The 22,881-nt window shown below is 42.2% G+C and overlaps 1 protein-coding gene across 5 annotated transcripts in view; it reads left to right on the top strand.

Annotated features, from left to right (window-relative positions):
• The first annotated feature begins 3,084 nt into the window (after positions 1-3,084).
• Positions 3,085-22,881, top strand: part of atosa (atos homolog A) — a 107,526-nt gene continuing 87,729 nt past the window's right edge. For 2 of the 5 annotated variants that reach the window (XR_013500781.1, XM_078241372.1), the window contains exon 1: positions 3,085-3,514. Coding sequence is in view for 2 of the 5 variants with exons in the window: in XM_078241372.1 (XP_078097498.1) it covers positions 3,499-3,514 (16 nt within the window). In the remaining 3 variants the exon portion in view is untranslated. Of the gene's footprint in view, positions 3,515-12,422; positions 12,466-22,881 lie in introns of those variants that run through there. The other 3 variants (XM_078241373.1, XM_078241375.1, XM_078241376.1) reach the window with 3 other exon arrangements.

The raw sequence follows: 22,881 nt of genomic DNA, 5'->3' as shown, positions 1-22,881 counted from the left end.
ATAAAAGTCAGGACCTGGCGTGGCAACATTGAACAGGAATAAGGAGGTACATTTTATGGGGCTGCAGCCCCCAGAGTGCAGAGGAGGTGGAGGCAGTGCTTGGAAATTTTCTGCTTGCTGTGGGAAGGTCCCTGGAGAGCTGAAGTGCTGTCCCCAGGCTCAGGGATGTTCCATGTGGTCTCTATGGGGTTGGATGTGTTCCTTTACAGACTGCTGGTCAGGTTGCTGTCTGCAGCCACTGGGCTGTTACGTTGTTCTGACTGTGGGGTGTGGTGAGGGACTGGACTGAGTGCTGGGGTTTTAGGGAGGGGGGGAGTGCACCATGTGCTACTTGAGGGCTCATCCGTTCAGACAGTTGGTACTCCAAGCAGGGGTGCTCTGGTGAACATAGACATTCATGCTGCATGTATTCTGCAGTGAATAGGAACCCATCTTGTGATAAAAAGGAGTCTGTCCCTGCCCCGTATGCCTGACATGCAACACATGCCTGGAAGGAATGCTGTAGTTGCACTCATAGCAATGGTCACACCTGCACACCAACCTGCATGCTCTCCCGCCTTGCCGTGTTCACGATACCAATGGCAGGCAACCTAATCAGTTGGCGCATAGCACCACAGGTTGTGTTGTGTTGCCAGTATCCACAAGTGGGAGTACTGGTCCCAGTGAGGGATTGTGGGGGGTGGGGGTGCTGGGGTAGATGCAAGCAATGACATGTATCTGTCGATCTCTCTCTCACCCCCAGCGTGCAGAATGGATCTTATGGATCTCGGTCTTATTGATTTAGAGCTGGCCATCAGGGTGGTGGCTGAGGAGAAGGAGGCGGCTCAGGAGGTGGAGGGCATGGTGAGGCCACTCCAGGAGCAGCCAATGGCAGGCCCTCAGGAAGGAGGGCAGGGGGCTGCCGCTGACGGCCAGGAGGTGGGAGAGCAATGTCCCGAAAGGGTGGCCAGGAGAAGGAGGATGCGGAGGCCGAGGCAGTACTGGACCAGAACATCATTCGAGGGGCTGTTGGAGGTCATGTCCTGTCACTGGCTCCGCCTATCTAAGGACACGGTCCAACACACCTGTGTGAGCTGCTCTCACACCTGGCACCTGAGAAGGACAATGTAGGTATCAAAATCAGGGAGAGGGACTATGATATAACTGAACAAATTAGAATTGGGAGAGTGGAGACATTAACAGTTTTAGCGGGCTAAGAATTGGATAAATCCCCAGGCACAGACAACATGTATCCCAGGATGTTGCATGAGCCAAGGGAGGAGATTGCAGGGGCCCTCAGACTTTTGTATCATTTTCCCGATGGAAGAAGATGGAAGAGAGAATGTTCAGGGTGTGTGGGGTCCTTAATTATGCTGGCTACTTTGCCAAGGCAGCGGGAAATGTAGACAGAGTCAATGGATGGGAGGCTAGTTTGCATGATGGATTGGGCTACATTCACGACCTTTTGTAGTTTCTTGTGGTCTTGGGCAGGGCAGGAGCCAAACCAAGCTGTGATACAACCAGAAAGAATGCTTTCCATGGTACATTTGTAAAGGTTGGTGAGAATCGTAGCTGACATGCCAAATTTCCTTAGTCTTCTGAGAAAGTAGAGGCATTGGGTGCAGTAGAGAGTGCTGAATGTTGTGTTACAGTCATAGCCTGGGTGTAGAGAAAGAAGGGATTGAAATAGAGCATTGTTAGAGAGTTTAAAAGAATTAGGGTAGAGTTTTAAAAGCATAGGACGAGAGTAAAAGAATTAGAGGTTATGTTGGGGACGGCTCGCAAGAAGTTGCCTTAAGTTTTGCTACATCTTTGTTACAATGGAGCACTTGAAATGCCATAGCAAACAAGGCTATAGCCCAAATGCTGAAAAATGGGATTAGGATAGGTGCTTGACGGCTGGTGCAGACACGATGGGCCAAACAGCCACTTTTTGTGCTGGAAAACTCCATGACTGTAATCACTCCCAGCACCTACTAATCACTGACCTTCTACTCTGTTGAACTCCCTCTCACATGTTATATAATCACATTTATTCTTTGGGAGAATGAGTCATATGGACTTGAACCGCTCACTCTGTTTATCTCCCCACATATGCTGCCAGACCTCCCAAGTTTTTCAAGAACTCTCAGCTTTAGATTCCAGCATCTGTAGTATTTTGATTTTATTAAAAATAAGCCCCACTTGCCCTGAGTTTAAATTGGGATTGTATAAATCTCATCTTTAGTATGGTGATAGCACAGGAGGCTATGCGGCCCATCGTCTCACTGCCAGCTTTCTGCACAGAGTAACTCGCCTCTGGTCCCACTTCTGCCAGAACCCAACAATGTTTTAAACATTAAGATAAAGGCAACATACAATGTTTTAAACTTATGGAACTGGAGTGGGATCCTGGCACCAGTGCGCCTTGTTGGTTCCAGGTGGTTTGGACGCTATTTTACCTGAGCCCAGGTGGCCTCATGCCACCGGCAGGCCGCTGGGCCCGGTTGCTATGGTGACGCCGCGAGAATTCCGCAGGAGGCGTGGCAGTGAGGCGGGATGACGTCAAGGGGAAAACGGTTGTTGGGGCACGTGACCGGGGCGGAAGCGGGGCTAGGGATCCTCTGAGGGGGAGTCGAGGGGCGGGGCCAGTGATTGCCTCTTGTGAGGGCGGAGCTGGGAGAGTGACGAGTGATTTCCTCCGAGGGCGGGGCTGGGGGCGGGACTAATTCCACTGTGAGGGCGGGGATAGGGGCGTGGCCACCTCCTGTGGGAGTGGGGCCTATTCCTATCTTGGAGAGCGGGTCTGCGGGGCGGGGCTAAACCCTTCCATTGTGGGCGGTTCCGGGGCGGGGCCTATTCCATTTGGAGGCGGGGCCTATTCCATTGGGAGGCGGGGTCAGTTCCTTCCTCTGGGTGGGCGGGGGATAGGGGCGGAGCCTATCCCTGTGCGGGCGGGGCCTATTCCTTCCATTGAATCTGATCTGGGGGCGAGGTCTAACCCTGTGGGGGCGGGGCCTATTCCTTCCATTTGGGACGGTTCTGGGGGCGGAGCCAAATTCACCGGGGGGGCGGGGTCTTTTCCTGTAGGGGCGGGGCCAGTTCCTTCCTCTGTGCGGGTGGCGGGGGGGGGGGGTTTGTGTTTTGACAACATGGAGGCGGTGGCGGCGGGGTGACAGAGGCCGGGGGACAGGCGGACAGACACGGGCGGGCTGCCTCCCCGGCCGGCTGGTCTGCCTGCTCTCGCCGTGTAAGCACTCTCTCAGCCTCTTCTTCCCACACTCCGCCGGCTATATTTCTGTTTGGTTCCCCGTCAGTCCCGGCCGCTTTTGGGGACTCCCAAATCCGGGGGGGAGGCCTGGATGAGAACCCCGCCGTGAGGGAGTGAGGGGGGCAAGAGAAGGGGAGGGGGTCGCATCCGTTTAACCCCCCTCCCCCCTCCTCCCTCTCCCGCCTGTCAGTCCTTCTCAGAGAGGATCCGGGAGCAGCAACTCGGCGGCAGCAGCGGCGTGAGGGGGGGGAGACGAGGAGCCGCCGACAATGAAGTCCGACCGAGGTAAGGGGACATTTTTCCACAACAATTTACACCCAATCTGACCAAAATGGTGACCCCCCCCCTCTCTCTCTTTCTCTGCACCCCCAGAATCTCACCCTGAGGAGATGTATATGTGTGTGTGAGAGAGAAAAAAAACATTAACCCCAGCTCCTCAACTTTGCTCCCCTGACCTGATCTCAAAAAGAAAAAGGTCCGACGAAGGAAACTTTCAGATTATTTTCTTTCTTTTGAGACATTTAAAAGCCTGTGTAGACTACGTGGCTACGTGTCAGCGGGGACTGTCAGCAGAAATAATCGCCTGGACAAGCCCCAGCCTGTTCATTAAGAGGAGCCAGGACTGTGTGCATGGATGATGATGGCAAGTGGGTATTGTTCACTCTTGTGCATCACCCACTGCCATTTAAAGGGAAGCTGTTACTACAATAAGTGTTGGCACTGACTGCAAAGTTTGGAGCACTGTTGTGTCCCACTCTGTCTTTCCAACCCCCCCCTCCCCTTCAGAACAACTGCACTTAAAAAAGAGTGCTCCCTAAATGAAAACCGACCATGTTCCCTGCAGATGTCTGTAGTTTGAAAATTCACTGCCAGCTGAATGCCCCTCACAATAGTGCCATTTGTTAGCCTTACAACACGGAGCGACTTTGAAACTTGAATAGAACTGCAGATGGAGGGCTATGAATTTTAACAAAACTTCTAAATAGGAGTTTTGCAGTGTCTCGCAATCTATGATCCTGCAAACCAGATGGGACAAATATGTTCTTCATTCCCTCTCCCTGCCCACCCCATAACAATTTGGTTAGTGATCCCCACTGAAACCAAATAGAGATCCTGGGCACTGCATAATAACTTTCACTGGTTGCTGAAGTGCAATTGTATGTTATGTTTTGAGTCACAGTTGTGACGTGGGTTTATAAAGAAAAATGAACAAAGTCTAACTTTCCTTTCTGATGTGCTAAAATTCTGCAGGGGGAGGGGGTTGGATAGAACTAAAATGAGGTTTTTCTGTGAATGCTGGATAACCTGGTGAAAGTTTTAGATGGCAACATTTGGAAAGGCTACTGTAAGTGGAAGCAAATATCTTCTGTTTGATTTGTGATGAGAACTGTGTGGTTCTCAGTGGTGATTACAAGGCCTGCACTGTAACCCAATGTCATACCGCTGAAATGCTGGTTCATGTCTACTGGGAGTTTGGAGAAGTCTTTTGACTGATAACTATTGAAATATATATATGACAGTGTTTGTATGTTGTAGGGGATAAACAAGATGCAGAACAATTACTATCAACCCCCCACCCCCACCCCCCACACAAAGAATTCTTGACCTTCAACAGTCACTTTTACCATGTAGTCTGCAACACCTGCTGCTTCCCTGGCATTTGAAAAAAAAACCTAACAGCTGCCTCTGTGCAAGACACGTATAAAGATAACCATCAGTTTGTTTGAGGTATTGGTGAACCAGGTGTAGATAAACACCAGGATACCAGGTGAATGGATCATGATGCAAGTTAAGATACAGGTAACAAAGTTCAGAATGAAGACTAAGTTTATGGAGGTTTAATATTCAGAAATATTCAATTACATTGTGCTTAGATGGACTAGTAAATTGACAATTGTCGAAATGTTCATGACTACTGAAATCAGCTAGTAAAGTAGCTTTCAGTAGAATTGTTTATTGTCTCCACTCCAAACTCTCCCCTAGCTACCAACTCCATTCTGCTACCTGGTAACTGTTTGAGATTGTTGGGAAGGTGTTGGTTACAGGAAGGTTAAAGAAGTCTTCAGTAGGTTACCTCCTAGTCTTCATTAAGTGTGGAATGGTACAGCCAGACCCTTGTACTTCAGCTAACCTATTCACAATCTAGCTGCCACATTTAGTTCTGAAATGAGCTTTTGACCCATTTATGCCATCATTAAGACTGGCTATTTCCACCTCTGTAACATTGGCCTCTGTCTCAGCTCATCTGCTGAACCCCTCATTCATGCCTTTGTGAACTTTGGACTTAACTATTGCAACACACTCCTGGCTGACCTCCCACATTCTACCCTCCATAGACTTTAGATCATCCAAAGCTCTACTGCTCATGACTTGCAACATTCCTGTTCCCTTCCCACCCCTGTGTTTGCTGAGCCATGGATCCTGGTCAAGCAATGTCTTAAATTCAGAATTCACATCCTTGTTTTAGAATCCTTTTGTGGTTTTGCCCCTCCCCATCTCTAATCTCCACCATCCCTCAACATTCCAAGAGATCTGCACCTCTCAATTTCTGGCCTCTTGGGCATTACCAATTTAATTGTTCCACCATAGGCCCTGTCTTGAGTTGCTTAGGCCCTATTTCTGTCCACCTTTCTACCTTGCTGTTTTCTTTTAAGAAATTCCTTATTTCCTTATGTTGCTTGGTGTCATACTTGGCATGCTCTTGTGAAGCACCTTGGGACATTTCATTGTTAAAGATGCTATATTTAAATATGTGATGTTGAATGATAGTGTTTCTTTTAAACTGCTAGCTGGCAAGACAATCATAAATGTCTAATAATTAAACAGGCATTATGAACTATCGTCCTCAGTGCTAATCCAGTGTGCTTAAGGCATTTGTAAATTTGTTAAACAAAAATCTGGCAATGAAAGCATTAGAACTGAGCTTAAAGATAATCTAATTTTCCATTTGAAAAGGTAACTGGAGATTATGATTTCACTGTTTCCTTTAGGGATCATTCATGAAACTTGCTATTAAAAAAAGTGACAAGTTAATAATTTTACGTATGTGTATGTAATACTAATCATTCTGCCTGAAATTCCCAGTCTGTTCTGAAAATGAATATGACTCTAGGGTGATCCCTTTGCTTTGTCAGGATTCTGCTATCTGCAGTTTTACCCGATTGCCAATCAGGGCAATCAGTTACTCTGAATTAGAAGTGCTTTTCTTCCAACGCTTTCGGAGTAACTGAGGATGAAACCGGCAGAACTATCCAAACTTAGCGATTTAAATTGCTTTGTGGGATGGTTCCCGTCCCAGTGAACTTGTCCAGGGGCAGTTAGCCCTTCTGGACAATTGCTGGGTAAACCCTTACATGGGAACTTCCAAGAAGGATTCCTTAGCGCATCATTGGGGTAGCCCCTAACTATGATGCTGGGGAGCAGACCTATTCTGAGGGCAGCCACACTGGCTCCTTTATTATGCAATAAGATTTGAGATGTTGACTGTCCCATCAGTCAGAATGCTAAATTAGAAATATTCTCTGGACATTATGACAGAAGGCATCACTTGTTGAGGAACTGATGGGTGGTTAGAGTGACATTAACAGAAGCCTGGAATAGGGAATCTAAACCAGGAAGTAAAATAAAAATATTTAATTCAAGGAAAAATTATACAGAAAGTGAATAGAGAGGGAAAGAAAAATAAATGACAGATAAGAGACAAAGAAAAAAGCATGTTATTTTAATTCTTTAAATCTAGCAATCATTCAAATCTGAATGAATGAGATCACACTAAATTTTCAGGGCCAGAGATGTCATTTGACAGTAATTAAGATTATAACACTTAAAAATTCAGTTACACTTGAATGAAGCCTAACCTCTTCTGGCATGTTTAATGAGTAACTAGTGTTTAAGTACCACAACTTCATGTCTTTCCTGTGCTTTAACTAATCCCTTGATTAGATGTACAGTGAAACTGGCAGAAGAGAATGGCAAACTGGATAGAGACTTCCTGATTTCTGCATTTAGCTGCGTATGTGGGGAAGTGCTGTCCAATTTACTCCCACATACCACAAAATAGAGACCTTTTATTTACTAGTAGGATATTAAACTAACTGTCATTTTGAAGCCTCAAAGATTTAATGTGGCATTGAAGTAGTGATTGCATTTTAACATTGGATACATTGTAAAGGAGATTTTAGTTTGCATCAGCCCTTTGTATACTTGGGAACATTTGCTGCTAATACTTGGTACAAGATGTGGACCAAGCTCCTGAACATTGATAATCCTGCACCTTAGTGAATATTGAGCATTGAAATTGAGCCAGTCCAAAAACAATACAACAATTGTAATACTTTCCTCTTATTTTTATCGAGTGGATAACCAAGAAATAGTGGTAGTAACTTGTTGTGCTTCTGCCATTAACCCCCATAGCGAGAACTGCATAACAAATCCTGATTATTCATTTGTTCTATAAGTAATGTATTGGTCTAAGTGATCAAAACTTGCATATAACTGAAGATGGTACTCCAGTTATAAAAGTTAAGACCATAACTAGAAGGATCAAAAACATGTCCAAAGATGTGCGGGGTTAGGTGAATTGGCTATGCTAAATTGCCCCTTACTGTCGGGGGGATTAGCTAGGGTAAATGCATGGGGTTATGGGGATAGGGCCCGGGTGAGATTGTGGTCGGTGCAGATTCGATGGGCCGAATGGCCTCCTTCTGCACTGAAGGATTCTATGATTAATTAGAGTATTGGAAACCTTGTGATCGACACATTATTGCATCCTTCAGATGAGCTTGGCAAGCCAAATGGCTGCCTCCTGTGCTGTAACCATTCTGTGATTCTATTCAAGTGTAGGAAGACTTTTCAGAGAGTTTTACAATGAAAAGGAAAAGTATAATTGTGCACTGAGAACGTGGGGAGGGAGGAAGTTTTGAGTTTGTTTTAAACGAGCAGGAAAGGAGGTGACAACGAGAGGGAATTGGGTTGGCTTTTCTCGATCAGAGACAAAAGTGTTATGTGCTTCAGTGTTTTCTTTGGAGAAAATTTAGGGAGGGGCGTCTTGACATTGTGGAAGCACCTGTGGTTCATAGAGTTTTTACACAAACAACCCAATTAAGGACTAACCTTTAATGTTTATTTTTTCTTAGAAATGAATTACCATTTGTTAAAGTAACTGTTAGACCTTTGTGTTAGGTCTCACTCCAGCTGTAAAATTCTAACTTCAACAGAAGTCCGATATTTTTTCAGCTGTAACCCCTGATTCTGTAGGTTTAGCACTTGTTGCAGTGTAGAATGTAACTTATCAAAAGCAAATATTTGATATATACTTTTAAAGACTACGTGAAATATATTTATTAAATTCTAATATAAAATTATATTCTTTATTTGTACAAGAGAGTTGAATGCTTTTTTTTGTCGGAACCCTGTCAATTGTTTGGGGGAGGGGGAGGGGAGTGAGAAATGGACTGAAAGATGGGTGTGTAACAGGCTTGATTGTTTGCAGTTATGGATTGAGCAGTAAATCTGGACCAACAGAAGTATTTCCGATGCCAATCCTTTCAGAATAATAATTGTGATAATCCCCATAGAGACCAATAACTTAAGAAATTTGAACTTCCAGTTAATAGATGAAAAGGATGACACAACAAGATTTCATACTTTAAAACTTTTGTCATGTCAAATGGCCTTAAAACACTATTTACTATTTTTCTATTTTTGTAGGCAATTTATACTTTAGATTACAGAATAGAATTTTCCATTTTTCCATTTAACACAGCTGAAAAACATACTTTATTCGGTATACTTTACACTGTTCCTTGGTATAATTTGATTTTCTCAAACACAGTCCAAAGCAATTCTTCATTCGTGTGGGTTTACATCCATTCCTTTACCGCCTGGTAACTTTTCAGCAATATCTTGGAAACCCGTCCCCTCTCAAAGCCCATCTTTATGGCAATTTGAATCAAATGGGCCTTGTATCCAGGTAGAAATGCTGCTTGGCCATCCCTGTGACCCCATCTCTTGGAAGTGAGTGGGCATTTTAAATCATAATTGTTTATAATCCAAAAATCCTCAACAGCATCCTTCTGTTAATATTAAATATTAGTATATGATGGAGGAATAATACAGCAAGCTTGTCTTTTATCTTCTGCAAACTCCTTATTGTTCCCCCAAACAAACTGTTCCATCTGTGTCCACTTGTATTCTTGAGGTTGAGCCAATAGTCACCACCTGTCTTTAAAGGCAATTAGATTAACAATGTAATTGCCAAAGCATGCACTGGCTGATACATTGACAGATTCCCCTCTTTCTAAATTAATCGAAAAAAATAACATTTTTTTTCCAATCCAAACAAAATGGAAACAAAGTTATGTGCTTTAACGTTGTAGATCCCATGTTCCCTTTTCCATATTTTGGTGCAGTTATGGGTTGAGCAGTAAATCTGGGCCAACAGAAGTATTTCCCATACCAATCCTTTCAGAATAATAATTGTGACAATCCCCATAGAGACACAAATAAAAATTAGTTTTCTATTTGTTATTATAACACAAGACATCCCCCTCCCAATATATTTAGCAATTTCTTGGAGCAGGCATTTATTTTCGTAAAACTGTCTAATAATTGGTGACTTGTGTCACATCATTGTATCTTAGAAATCTCCCTTCTTTCTAACGTTTATGCTAGCTCAGTCTATTCTTAACCTTTTCTCAGTAACACTTTTTGTTGAATGGACATTGTCCCTCAGGGCTTGGTTATCAACATGGCATTCTATGTGCAGACTTTTCTCATCTTGTTCCTTGTTTCTGTCAGTATTTTGGATAAGTAAACCCCTATATCCATGGCGTCATCTATGTTCTGCAGCTTTCACTGCCCTTTTCCTTGGCTTCCCAAGCCATAGCGTAACATTTTTCATTCTTTCCAACCAAAAATATGATGAACTCTGCAGTGCTCAAAAACCTATCTGGAAGATTAGCACTGCGAAGCATCGTTAAAGATGACCAATCTCATATATTCTGGTTCACCAAGGGCTGGGAACTTGAGTGTGCATTTATCCAAGTTTAATTTATTTAATGTTTTGTTTGCTTTCAGGACTTCCTCTACCATGGCATGTTTTATCGTGGTACTCTGTTCCAATTCATCATAACTAGCATCAGGTCTAGTTTCAGTGCATAACCTAGTTTAACTGCCCAATTTATTGGATTCCTTGAATTCTGGCTCCTCTTTTGTGAAGATCTGACCCATTTTATCGGGATGCGACCAACATTTTCTCGACTCAATGTCATGCCTGCCTTGTTTTGTGTAATATTTAAACCTATGTTTTTAAAAGCCCTTGAAGCCTTGCTTCCAACCTTGAACTCCTCCTTGATTTTATCAATCATCCTTTGTTTAAATTCCCCAAAGAAAATCATCCAAATACATAATAAAGATTCCTACTTGCCTTCAGTAGAATCATAGAAACCCTACCGTGCAGAAGAGGCCATTCGGCCCACTGAGTCTGCATCTTACTCGCTGACAGAGTATCTTACCCAGGCCCCCTCTCTGTCCCTATCCCTGTAACCCCATACCATGGCTAATCCATCTAACCTACACTTTTTTCGACCCCAAGGGGCAATTTAGCACGGCCAATCCACCCAAGTCTTTAGATTATGGGAGGAAACATGCAGACACAGGGAGAATGTGTGTATGTGGGGGTTTGCACAGTCACCCAAGGCTGGAATTGAACCTGGGTCCCTGGAGCTGTGAGACAGCAGTGCCGACCACTGTGCTGCCCACCGAACATTGCAGGGTCTGCTTTTAACTGAAAGCAACCCATTTTTTTACAAGACTGACCTCTCAGAAAAATACCATACTTTTGACACATCATTTAATCTGTAAACATACTTGTTTAATTTCCAAAATTTTCCTCCTTTAGGTGGTTTAAAAAAAATACTTAAATTGCTCATCCTGCAAAAACGCTGCTCTTGTTATCTAGCAGCCTGCACTCACTGGAGTATTTTGCCAAAATGGCCAAATCAAATCTTCAAGCATACTTTCCCTGCAGTAAGGGTATACCAGATACCAAGATCTGGTTTCTTGATCGTTAAGTCTTTCCTCAAAACCCTGAACTACCAGTCCGCTTTATCTTGTATGTGCTGCCAGGGAGCATCTTTGCAGTGCACATCTATCTGTGATAAGGCCGGTAGTCCCCTATCTAGAATTTCAGTATAAACACTCCAAAATCTTTCAAACTTGCCAGCTCTTTTTGTTTGACCTCTGAGCTAATCATAGAATCCCTACAGTGCGGAAGGAGGCCATTCGTCCCATCGAGTCTGCACCAACCACAATCCCTCCCAGGCCCTATCCCCGTAACCCTACTTATTTACCCTACTGACCCCCTGACACGAGGGGTCAATTTAGCATGGACAATCCACCTAACCCGCACATCTTTGGAGTGTGGGAGAAAATCGGAGCACTCAGAGCAAACTCCATGCAGACAGTGACCCAAGCCAGGAATCAAACCTGGGCCCCTGGTGTTGTGAGGCAACAGTGACTATTGTGCCACCGTGTGCTGCTCTATCTTTGAATTTATTGGTAGCTACTAAAATTTCTCTTTCGTGAGGGCTTCTACTTCTTGTGACATTGATTTTATTCTGTAGTTCTCTTTCTCGTCAAGCTACAACCTCTATTTGCCCCTTCTCTCTTCCTGGACTGCTGCTACATGATCTTTCCTGCATGTGATCAGCGTCCTGTCTGAAAGTCTGAGATCTTTTCCTTGTATCCTTTCTGATCCATTGTCAGAACTTATACCTTATTCTCTGGCCTTCTGCACTTTTTACCTCTTTTTGCCAAACCACGGGTCTTATCTCCTGACCTTCATCTTGCCTATCTAACCAATGTTTATGTTTACCAGTGGTCTTTCCTGCTCTTCAGCATCTCTCCACGCATTAGCCTCTTCTGACATGTATGTTACCTTTGTTCGTACTTTGGGTAGTTGTCCTTTTGAATAGATAGCCTTATCCTTTGCTTCACTGTTACTTTGTTCATCATCATCATAGCCATAAAGTAATATAAAGGAAGATTGCAAGAGTTTTTTTTAGATATATAAAGGCTAAGAGGCAAGAGTGGACATTGGTCTGCTGGAAAATGATACTGGAGAAGTAGTAATGAGGGACAAAGAAATAGCAGAGGAACTGAATAGGTACTTTGTTGATTCTTCACAGTGGAAGACACCAATAACATACCAAAAATTCGAGAGGCAGAGGCCAGAGGTGAGTATGGTGGTCATTACTAAGGCAAAGGTGCTAGGGAAGCTGAAAGGTCTGGAGGTGGATAAATCACCTGGTCCAGATGGACTACACCCCAGAGTTCTGAAGGAGATAGCTCAAGAGATTGTGGAGGCATTAGTGGTGATCTTTCAGGAATCACTGGAGTCAGGAGGGTCCCAGAGGACTGGAAAATCGTAATGCAGCACTCCTGTTTAAGAAGGGAGGGAGACAAAAGCCGGGAAATTACAGGCCGGTTAGCCTGACCTCAGTCGTTGGTAGGATTTTAGAGTCCATTATTAAGGATGAGATTTCGGAATACTTGGAAGAGCATGGTAAAATAGGGTGAAGTCATCATGGTTTCGTTAAGGGGATGTCGTGCCTGACAAATCTGTTAAAATTCTTTGAGGAGGTAATGAGCAGGTTAGACAAAGGAGAGCCAGTGGTTGTCATCTTCTTGAATTTCCAGAAGGCCTTTGACAAGGTGCCGCACAGGAGGCTGCTGAGTATGATAACAACCCATGGTACTAGCATGGATAGAAGATTGGCTGACTGCCAGAAGGCAGAGTGTGTGGATAAAGGGGTCCTTTTCAGGATGGAAGCCGGTGACTGGAATTCTGCAGGGGTCAGTACTGGGACCACAATGTTTCACTTTATACATTAACAATGTAGATGAAGGAGGAACTGAGGGCATTGTGGCTAAGTTTGTAGATGATTCAAAGATAGGTGGATGATACAAAGATAGGTGGAGGGTCAAGTAGTATTGAGGAGGTGGGGAGGCTGCAGAAAGACTTGAACAAGTTAGGAGAATGGACAAAATAGTGGCAGATGGAATACAATGTGGGAGAGTGTGAGGTTATGCACTTTGGTAGGAAGAATAGAGGTGTACACTATTTTCTAAATGGGGAGAGAATTCAGAAATTGGGAGCACAAAGGGACTTGGGAGTCCTAGTTCAGGATTCTCTCAAGGTTAACTTGCAGGTTGGGTTGGTAGTTAGGTAGGCAAATGCAATGTTAGCATTCATTTTGAGAGGATAGAATACTAAAGCAGAGATGTACTGCTGAAGCTTTATAAGGTTCTGGTCAGACCACATTTGGAATATTGAGCAATTTTGGATGTGCTGGCCTTGGAGAGGGTCCAGAGGAGGTTCACGAGAATGATCCCAGGAATGAAAAGCTTGACGTATGAGAAGCATTTGAGGACTCTGGGTCTGTACTTGATGGAGTTCAGAAGACGAGGGGGGATCTCATTGAAACTTACAGAATACTGAAAGGCCTGGATAGAGTAGATGTGGGGAAGATGTTTCCAGTAGTAGGAGAGACTAGGATCCGAGGGCACAGCCTCAGATTAAAGGGACAACCCTTTAGAACTGAGATGAGAAGGAATTTCTTCGGCCAGAGGGTGGTGAATCTACGGAATTCATTTCCACAGAAGGCTGTGGAGGCCAGGTCATTGAGTGTATGTCGATAGGTTCTTGATTGGTAATAGCATCAAAGGATACAGGGAAAAGGCGGGAGAATGGGGTTGAGAAACATAGTAAGAAGTCTCACAACACCAGGTTAAAGTCCAACAGGTTTATTTGGTAGCAAATGCCACTAGCTTTCGGAGTGCTGCTCCTTCGTCAGGTGAGTGGGACCTGTTGGACTTTAACCTGGTGTTGAGACTTCTTACTGTGTTTACCCCAGTCCAACATGTTGAGAAACATGCCAGCCATGATTGAATAGCGGAGCAGACTTGATGGGCTGAATGGCCTAATTTTGCTCCTATATCTTATGGTCATATCAATCAATTCTTTATTTGCCATAGTTAGTTCCTCATACTTGCCAATTATGTGCATATGTGAAGTGTATGGCACCTCTTCATTGTCTTGTAACGGTATAGTCAGTGTCAATTACCCATATAGTATGAACCTTAACAGTTTGATTCCCATGTTGTACAATTACTACTTTTCCTTCATTGCTTATCATTTTGCCAGGGCCTTTCCATTCTTTCCCCACTTCTCCTTTGTACCAGTCTCCTGGTCCAAGCTGTATTCCTGATGGCCCTGCGCAGTGCTGTAAAGCTCACTGGATTTTCTCCGAAACCTCAGCTTTAATGAAAGTCACTCTGTTTGCAAGGAAAACATTCAGATGAGTAGAAAAGATAGAGCTAATGCTAGCCTCTTCTAGAGCCGGGGGAGTATCTCATAGGACCAAAGGCAATTTTGGATTCCTGCTGTACACCAGTTGGTACGAACTGTACCGTCCAACTATTTGCAAAGAGTTCTTTGCATGCACTGCCTATGCCAGCATTGTTTACCATTTACAATCTGGTTGATCAGCCAATATTTTATGCAACATGTCTTCTATCACTGCATGATTTCTCACACATACTTTTACTGAATGGGCTCTCCGCTGTAATGTGCATAACTATGATATTCAAGTTTTCACACATCTTTAAATTCCTCATAATGATGGGTCAGGAATTTCATTGGTGTCCTAATCCTGTTTCCACCCGTTTCTCCATGACGTTATCGATAATGGTCTGTTTGCCTTCACCATGTATTATAATGGATATGTTAGATCTGGTCACCATATCTATACATTGTAGCAAAGAGAATACTCCCTTTTTTGTCCCATACTTTTAAGTCTATTGCCAATGCATCATTAAATTCCCTAGCTAGTGGCAAACTCAACAGGACATGGTGGTGTCTTCGATACATTGTACAAATTTCAGAGCCGTGACTTTCTCAATAATGTTGTCGTATTCTTTATCAAGGCGTCGGTTAGCTTCGTTGGCTGGACGCCTTGTTCGTGATGTGGAGTGATGCCAACAGCGCGGTCTCAAATTCCCGTCCAAGTTGAGTTTATTCATCAAGCCCTTCTCAACCTTGCCCCTCACCTGAGATGCAATAACCCTCCAGGTTAAATGACCAGTCAGTTCTCTCTCAAAAAAAAGGGGAAGAGTAGCCTCTGAGACTTTGGCGACTTTCATCTCATTCTTTATCAAGCACTCCACCATCTCGCAGTAAAGCTTTGTTTTTGTGGCACTGGATGTGTAAACTGCCTATACAATTTCCAAATACATCTTCCTTTTGTCCACCAAATTCTTATTCCTACAAGTTAACAAGACATCTTGAACTCTTTGACAAGAACTTTCTTGCTTTCTTAATTGTAGACAGTAATGGCCTGAGTAAAATATAGATCCAACACGATATAAATCCCAACACAATTGCTCTGTCATTCTTAATGTATAGTGTCATCTGTGCTTTTTTTCATTGACGATCTGCTTAATAATAGAGCTATGTCGCTAGAAACTACATCTGTACTGATGAAAAGGCTGATGCCAGCAATCCTGCAAGGGAGGACTACCCCTTTGGAAGACATTAGCATGTTGTCATCTCCAAACCTGAACCACAGAGCTTTCATACTCTTTGATCTTCTGCTGATCTGCCTCAACAAGCGACTCCAGGTAGCAGTTAAATCAATCCACCCCATACACTGAAAGTGCAACTACCAACTAAAACTGCACAATTGAATGAATCGGCCACTCTGAATTATCTGTTTTATGCATTATTTCAAAAACTGGATTCTTTGGACAATGCGTTGCATAATGATACTTGAAATCACACCGATAACATCGATTCCTTGTGCGTTTCTTGGTTTTAACCACCCAAGGTTGCCATTCCAGATCCACTTTGTCTCAATTCTAATAATCAGCAAGAAGAACAACCATCTTCAGGGAACCTATCAGTAACCCTATCTTTGTATTGGAATCTGTGTTTAATGTTTTGTTGATCTCAAAACTCAGCCACCTTCGAATTCTCCATCCTTTGCTTTACCACAGAGTTGCCTGTATTCAATAGGAAAGTAGCTGCTTTCCGAATAAAAAAAAGTTAGGGCACTGGCCCTTTGTTCTAGGGAAATGTCTTTATTATGAAATTAAACCCCTATCAATACCAAAAGTCCATCAACATGGGAAATATGCACACAGCCAAGTAACCTAAATGCCAATACAGATTCCAGGATTTCAGGCTCAGATCTCTTATACCTCTGTTTTCTTAAATTTATCATAGGTTGGCTATGCTTAATATGCTTTAAATAATTATCTTTATTGTAAAATTTACCCAAAAATGTTAACAGAAGGTCCAATCTCTCTTCATTATCCAAATCATTCACTTTCATTCCTGAAAACACTTTGCTACTTACTAATCCTGCTATTTCCCAGCAATGATGAAGCGAAATCCATACCTTGCTTCTTCTAGGGCAAAGCAGTGACCCATGTCCATATTGCCACCTTGTTTTTCATTGTTCATGTCATTCAGTCTCACAGAAAATCAGTGGATAATCAAAGGTTGAGAGTTTGCATTTTCCTGCTGACATACTGTTCCTTAAAATTTGTCAACAGTAGTATACTTATTTTCCTTCAGAGGGTGAAGACAAAAACTTTTCTGCAGCAACCAATCACCAAGGCTTAATGTTCATCCTTTGTTACCATGCTAATATTAAATGTTGGTATATGATGGAGGAATGATACAGCAGCTTGTCTTTTACCTTCAAGTTTATTTTGCATCCAGCTCAATTATAGGGCCAGCACAGTGGTAAGCATTGCTGCCTCACAGCACCAGGGACCCTGGTTCGATTCCTGGTTTGGGTGACTGTCTGTGCAGAGTCTGCATGTCTGCGTGGGTTTCCTCCCACAGTCTAAATGACATGCTGGTTAGGTGCATTGGCTGTGCTAAATTCTCCCTCAGTGCATCCGAACAGGCACCAGAGTGTGGCGACTAGGGGATTTTCACAGTAACTTCATTGCAGTGTTAATGTAAGCCTACTTGTGATACTAATAAATAAACTTTAACCCTTTATCGATACAAGCTCCTTGCCATTCCCCCCACACACACACACCTACTGTTCCAGCTGTGTTTACTTATACTCTTTTGGCAGTTGGGCCAATAACCATCACCTGTCTTTAATAAGGCAATTAGCTTATCAATTTAATTTGCCAAAGCATGCACTTGCTGATACATTGGCACCTGGGACTTTGGAGGCTAGAAGTCTAACCATTATACATACAGATGTGGCTGTGATTGATTGTCTCTCAAGCATGAGCACCCTACACCTTCCCTTTAACAAAACAACCTGGGCCTCCCTTTAATCTTTAATAACCACACCACCCAGGCCGATAGTCAGGCAGACTTCAGAACAGGTCAGATGACCCCTTCATTTTACCCTTAAAGACACAGCAATCTTTCAAAAAGTTACAAAGTTGAAGAGATAAAAATGGAGTAGCATTGCTTTGAATTCAAAAAGGGCAACAGTGCAGTGTTTTTAAAGTTGAATGCCTAGCTAAACTGTTTTTCACAAGCATTAATCATCCCAGCTGCCTTCAGACATGTATTAACCCAATGTAATAGGATATGGGTTTCGCCACCTAGCAACAACTTAGTGTGTGTCTGCCATCCCGACATCACTTCCGGCTGTTTAGGCAGCTGTGAAGATTATTGTGCTGTGAAGGTCATGTAGATAACATTATGCTCCAATTTGGGGAGCTTGTTTACAAGTATAGCAATTCTGTTAAAGGAATCCAGTGGGAGGTGGGGTGCACATCAGTCTGTTTACAACTAGGAGCCACAAAGGAATGGAAATTAGTTAAAATGGTGCAGACTTTCACCTCATCACTGCCAATATTTTAATTGTGATGGAAATCAATGAGTGTCTGAGAGATTATCTCCTGTGACTGGATTTTTTTCATTTCACTAGTTTCCAATTACACTAACTTTAAGTTATTGATTTGTTAACAGTATTCCAGGCTTCATTTGGTTTCAGCAAATATGGGAACATTATACCTTCACTGAGTGAGTCTGACTGGAGCAACAGAAAACCAAAGGGGCGGTGGTTGTGAGTTTTGGCCTGCACATCAAACTTCCTGCTTGTAATCGAGCAGTTTGTTTTGCTGTAAGTCAAGACTGAGGCAGACCACATCCCCTGCCATTTTTTTTTAATAACCAGAGTTCTGCAGTTGTGTTTAATGGTTGAGGTAACAACATCTGCATAAAGACCACTGTTTAAACACTGGACAAAGTGCACTATTGAAAACAATGAAACATTTCAAATCCGCAGCTACCGCTTATAATCCTTCTATTTGAAGTCAATACATATATACTACTTCCAGAATTCCACCGCTGTTTTCACTGGCGAGACTGCAGACCACTGATAGTGACACTATAGAAGTTATGCACTAATCTATCCTCTGGGTAGATGTGGGGGCAGTGACAGATATAGAACAAATAAATGTTTGACAAATTGGCATTTTAATTGTTTTGTTCTTATCACCTGATTGGTAATTGCAAAGACCCAATTTTAAAAACTTGATGTGCAGTAAATTTTTGATTTGATTTATTATTGTCACATGTATTAATAATATACAGTGAAAAGTATTGTTCCTTGCGCACTATGTCAGTATGTACGCAAAAAGGAAATATTGGTAAATCCTGTTAGTTTATGTTAAGAATACAGGAAGTGCAAACTTGACGAGGCCTGTATCATGTATGTTGCTACCTAATTCCTCCAAAGGTTAATATGAATTACACAAGGCGCTGTTGCTGTAATTTAAGATGGTATCACTAAATCTCAATGCTGCAGTTCAGCTGATAATGGTACTGGGACTGGCTTGCTCAAAGGATGGTGACATTAAACCTGGTTACAAATCGAACTGAGACCAGTCTAAGACTTCATGGGTTCAAGCGCCATTTCAGGACAACATTATCTAGACTGATATTTGATTGTCTTAACCAAACAGTAGCACCTGTGACAATATTTTAACAAAGTAAAGTGAGGCCCTAAATGCCTTTCATTTGGTCCTGAGAGATCCTGTGGCATTGTTGAAAGTACAAGGGAGTGCTCAGTTTTTGCTATCATAACAGTTCAGAAGTACTTCAATGGCTGTAAAACGCTTTGGGGTTATGGATGGTGAGAGGTAATTGCAAGTCTTTCTTTAATAGTGTTCTGCCACCATTTATCACCTTAGCCACTACAGCCAAGACTGGTTTAGCAATGAGATTAATAACCAATTGTTGTGGAACCTCAACCTGTGTAAATTGACTGGTATATGTTTGTTTACAAACAACAGTCCCAACGGGCTGCATTTTTGCTACTGAACTGAGTAGCTTGAGTTGGGAAATTACTGACTTGGCAGACCCGTCTTGGCTTTTTTATAATTTTCACTCCAGGGAAACAGGTGCGGGCCGGAGTCAGGCCTGCTGATCCCTGAAGCAGATTCTTGGTGGCCACAAGAGCGGGCATGGCGGGAGGGTCAGTAGCCCGACTCAGTTATCTCGGATTTTGTTCCTGTTGTAACAAAAACAGTTGGGTCCTCCAGCCCTCAACCACCGACTCTGACCCTTCCATTTCATTTTGATGTTAACTGGTGTTCCTCATCATCTCCACATGACCTGTCTTGTCCTCCATGTTAGTTCACCAAATATCCACCATAGATAGAGCTCAAGAGCCATATGGAGGTGAAATAAAATAAACTTGCAAAAATCAGCTCTCATTTCATGCATTCAGTAGTGAAAAATCTCCCATTAATGAAGCCCATTGAAAGTTTTTAAATCTCAAGTTATAATCCCTTATAAAAACAAACAAACTTGATTCATTCCCACACCAATAACAACTAAAGCTTTGATAGACTCTAAGTTGTCAACAAAACTGTGAACTTGGAATCCCCTGCTGAGATAACTGTAGCTCTTGAAACTCAACCAAGCTTGCATAATGACATAATAATAGACCTTGGGGAAATGCCAACAAATAATGGACAAACAAATGCTACACCAGCTGCTGATTCAATCAAAGCAATCTAGAAGTGTTTTTAATAAAAAAACCAATTACTGACATCTGCAGCTTTATTTCATGTTTTAAAGCACTGGGGTTTTAAAAAACTTCGAAGCGTGACAGTTGAACAAACCTCATCCATCCTTCAAGAGCGATTACATCTGCACACATGAATTAATGATTTGAATTAAAGCTCTTGATGTGGATTAAGGCCCTTGCAACAGCCAAAGTTGGGTTTGTTTGAACTCAGCGCTGATTTTAAATGGCCCTGCTGAGTTTGGATTTCTCATGTGTGAGTCACATCCCATCTCTTTTCCCTACTCTCAAAAATTGGAAATAGGGATGGGACGTGCACATCAGGTCCAACTCTCCATTTTTAATGGTGTGTGGAGTCTTCCCGACTCTGAAAATCCATCCTACACCAGAAAGGTTAGCCATTGGCAGGATAGTGCTTTTGGACATCCTGAGGATATAAACAGTAGCAAATAAATACTACTTATTAGTTCTTGATGGTTTTTCTTTTGCCGGATGCACTTCGAAATTTGCACCTGTCATGATGATCTAATAACCATTAACTTTAGACGTATCTGTTAACTACATTTCCTTGCACATTTTAAATAATTTAAAGCTTTCCTTGCAGTAAAAACAATTATGAAATCCCTTAACCAGGGTAAAGCACAAAACGTGAAATAAAAAGCCAAACAGTAGCACATTTTGATTAAAAGGGAATGAAATGTTAGACCTCAGAAGTATGTGGTTACAATAGCTGATAAGGAGTTCCGTGTAAAAACTGGCAAGCATAAGGGAGTCCTCTTCTGTTGCATCTTCTATTGGAACATGTACAGTAAGTACTTGTACTGGGAATAGTCAGTCAACACTGCTGATGCTTTTGAATTCTTAAATTCTTCAGTCATTTACAAAGGCATAACAAAATATATTTCTGTATTACCATCTCTGACAGAAGTTGCTGCATCAAAACTTCCTGTCAACCAAAGGATTTAATGTCCCAATCAATTACATCTCCATTGCTTGCATAAAGAAGGCAATGCTGTGTTACCAGGAGATTCAGCAGATCTCAGTGGTACAGTTTTATTACTTGAGATGTGGATAACATATTTATAAACTAACATTTACAACTGATTTCATCATGAAGAACAATAGTAGACGTGTTTGGTTAGACTTTGAACCTTTGACTGTATAGAATTACTGCATCTATCTAAAGAAGCAGATATTTTTTCCTCTGATCAATTTAGTTGTGTTTTAATTGCTTTATATACTTCAGTGGTGAAAAAGACTTGCCATTTCAGCACTTCATTTATGGCTGTCAGCTATACGGCTGTTACTATGGTGCTTCTGATGAATTACAACTTTAGTGTCTTTGCCAGACTGGTACTGCAACTTCTTTGATCTGAAAATTAAAGGACTGATTAAACTGGATTTGTCCAGTTATAAGTGACTCCCATGATTACATTGCTGTTCCACAATTTCAGAACAGTTTTGGCCAACAATTATTTAGTTTTCCTCAAAGCTTTTAATATAAATTCTAGTGGAAAATAGTCTTTTGATTTGGATCTGTAATCTTTTGTTTACTTTTTGGGAGAGCGATGGATTTCTAAATTTAGAGTCTTGTTTGTATTTTATCCTTTTGCCTGCAGGCTATTGGATAAAATCCTCTTAAGTTGTTGGTAGTAACCACGTTTCTCCCATGAGCTAACTCGCCTTGTTATTTGCAATTTTTCCTCTTGTATTCTAATTGTTAATCACAGTATCATCACAGTAGATTCCTGCAATAATAAATAATTGATAACCCAAATTTATAGTACAAGGGGTTCAGATGATGCCAAGCACTTTTTAGTATATGTAAATCAACACCAGAAATAGCAATTTTCCTCAGAGACTTTGACTTAAAGCATTCCAAGACAAAGTATAATTAGTTTATACAAATAATTTCTCTTAACTAGCCTGTCCTGCACTGGTAAGTCTTTAAGGGCACAGCAAACTCAAGAAGAAGTAACTAATAATTTTCTTTGTGATTTGAAGAAAGCATTTTCTCAACTCTATCTGTTTTGTCGAGGCGAGAGGGTGGGTTTATTCTGATAGGCATTCTTAATGAATACTATAGGAAGTTCATCTATTGTCCATTTCCTATACAAGTCGCTATCAACTTGTTGGTTTTTATTTAGGGGTATGCTTTACTCAGGCCTAGGACCATTGTGCATTTAATGCTTTGCTGACCAGTACCCACTGCTCTCTCTCCTGAAAATATTGACTCCTGGTTTTAATATGGTTCCATAGGCACCAAATGCCATCTGATACTTCCGCACCTTGCCATTATTTATGTGTGTCTTGAGATTCTGGAGACCATCATAGCCAATCCTGATTGCAATATACACTTTTCCAGTAGGAAAATTTATGCTGACTGATTTCATCTTTCCTCGTCCGAAGATGCTGTATAACTGCCTACAGCTAAGATCATCTAACTTGGCATAGACCTGGGATTGAACCTGATGTCCTTTGCCTTAATAGCTGATCTGTAAAATCAATACATTTGCAGAGAGGCTCTTGATTTAGATCTTTACAACCACCAGAAGATCTTGAACTCCTCCACTGTGC

This window comes from Mustelus asterias, chromosome 24, assembly GCF_964213995.1.
Source record: "Mustelus asterias chromosome 24, sMusAst1.hap1.1, whole genome shotgun sequence".
NCBI classification, from domain to species: Eukaryota; Metazoa; Chordata; class Chondrichthyes; order Carcharhiniformes; family Triakidae; genus Mustelus; species Mustelus asterias.
This window is presented reverse-complemented; position numbering and strand designations above follow the sequence as displayed.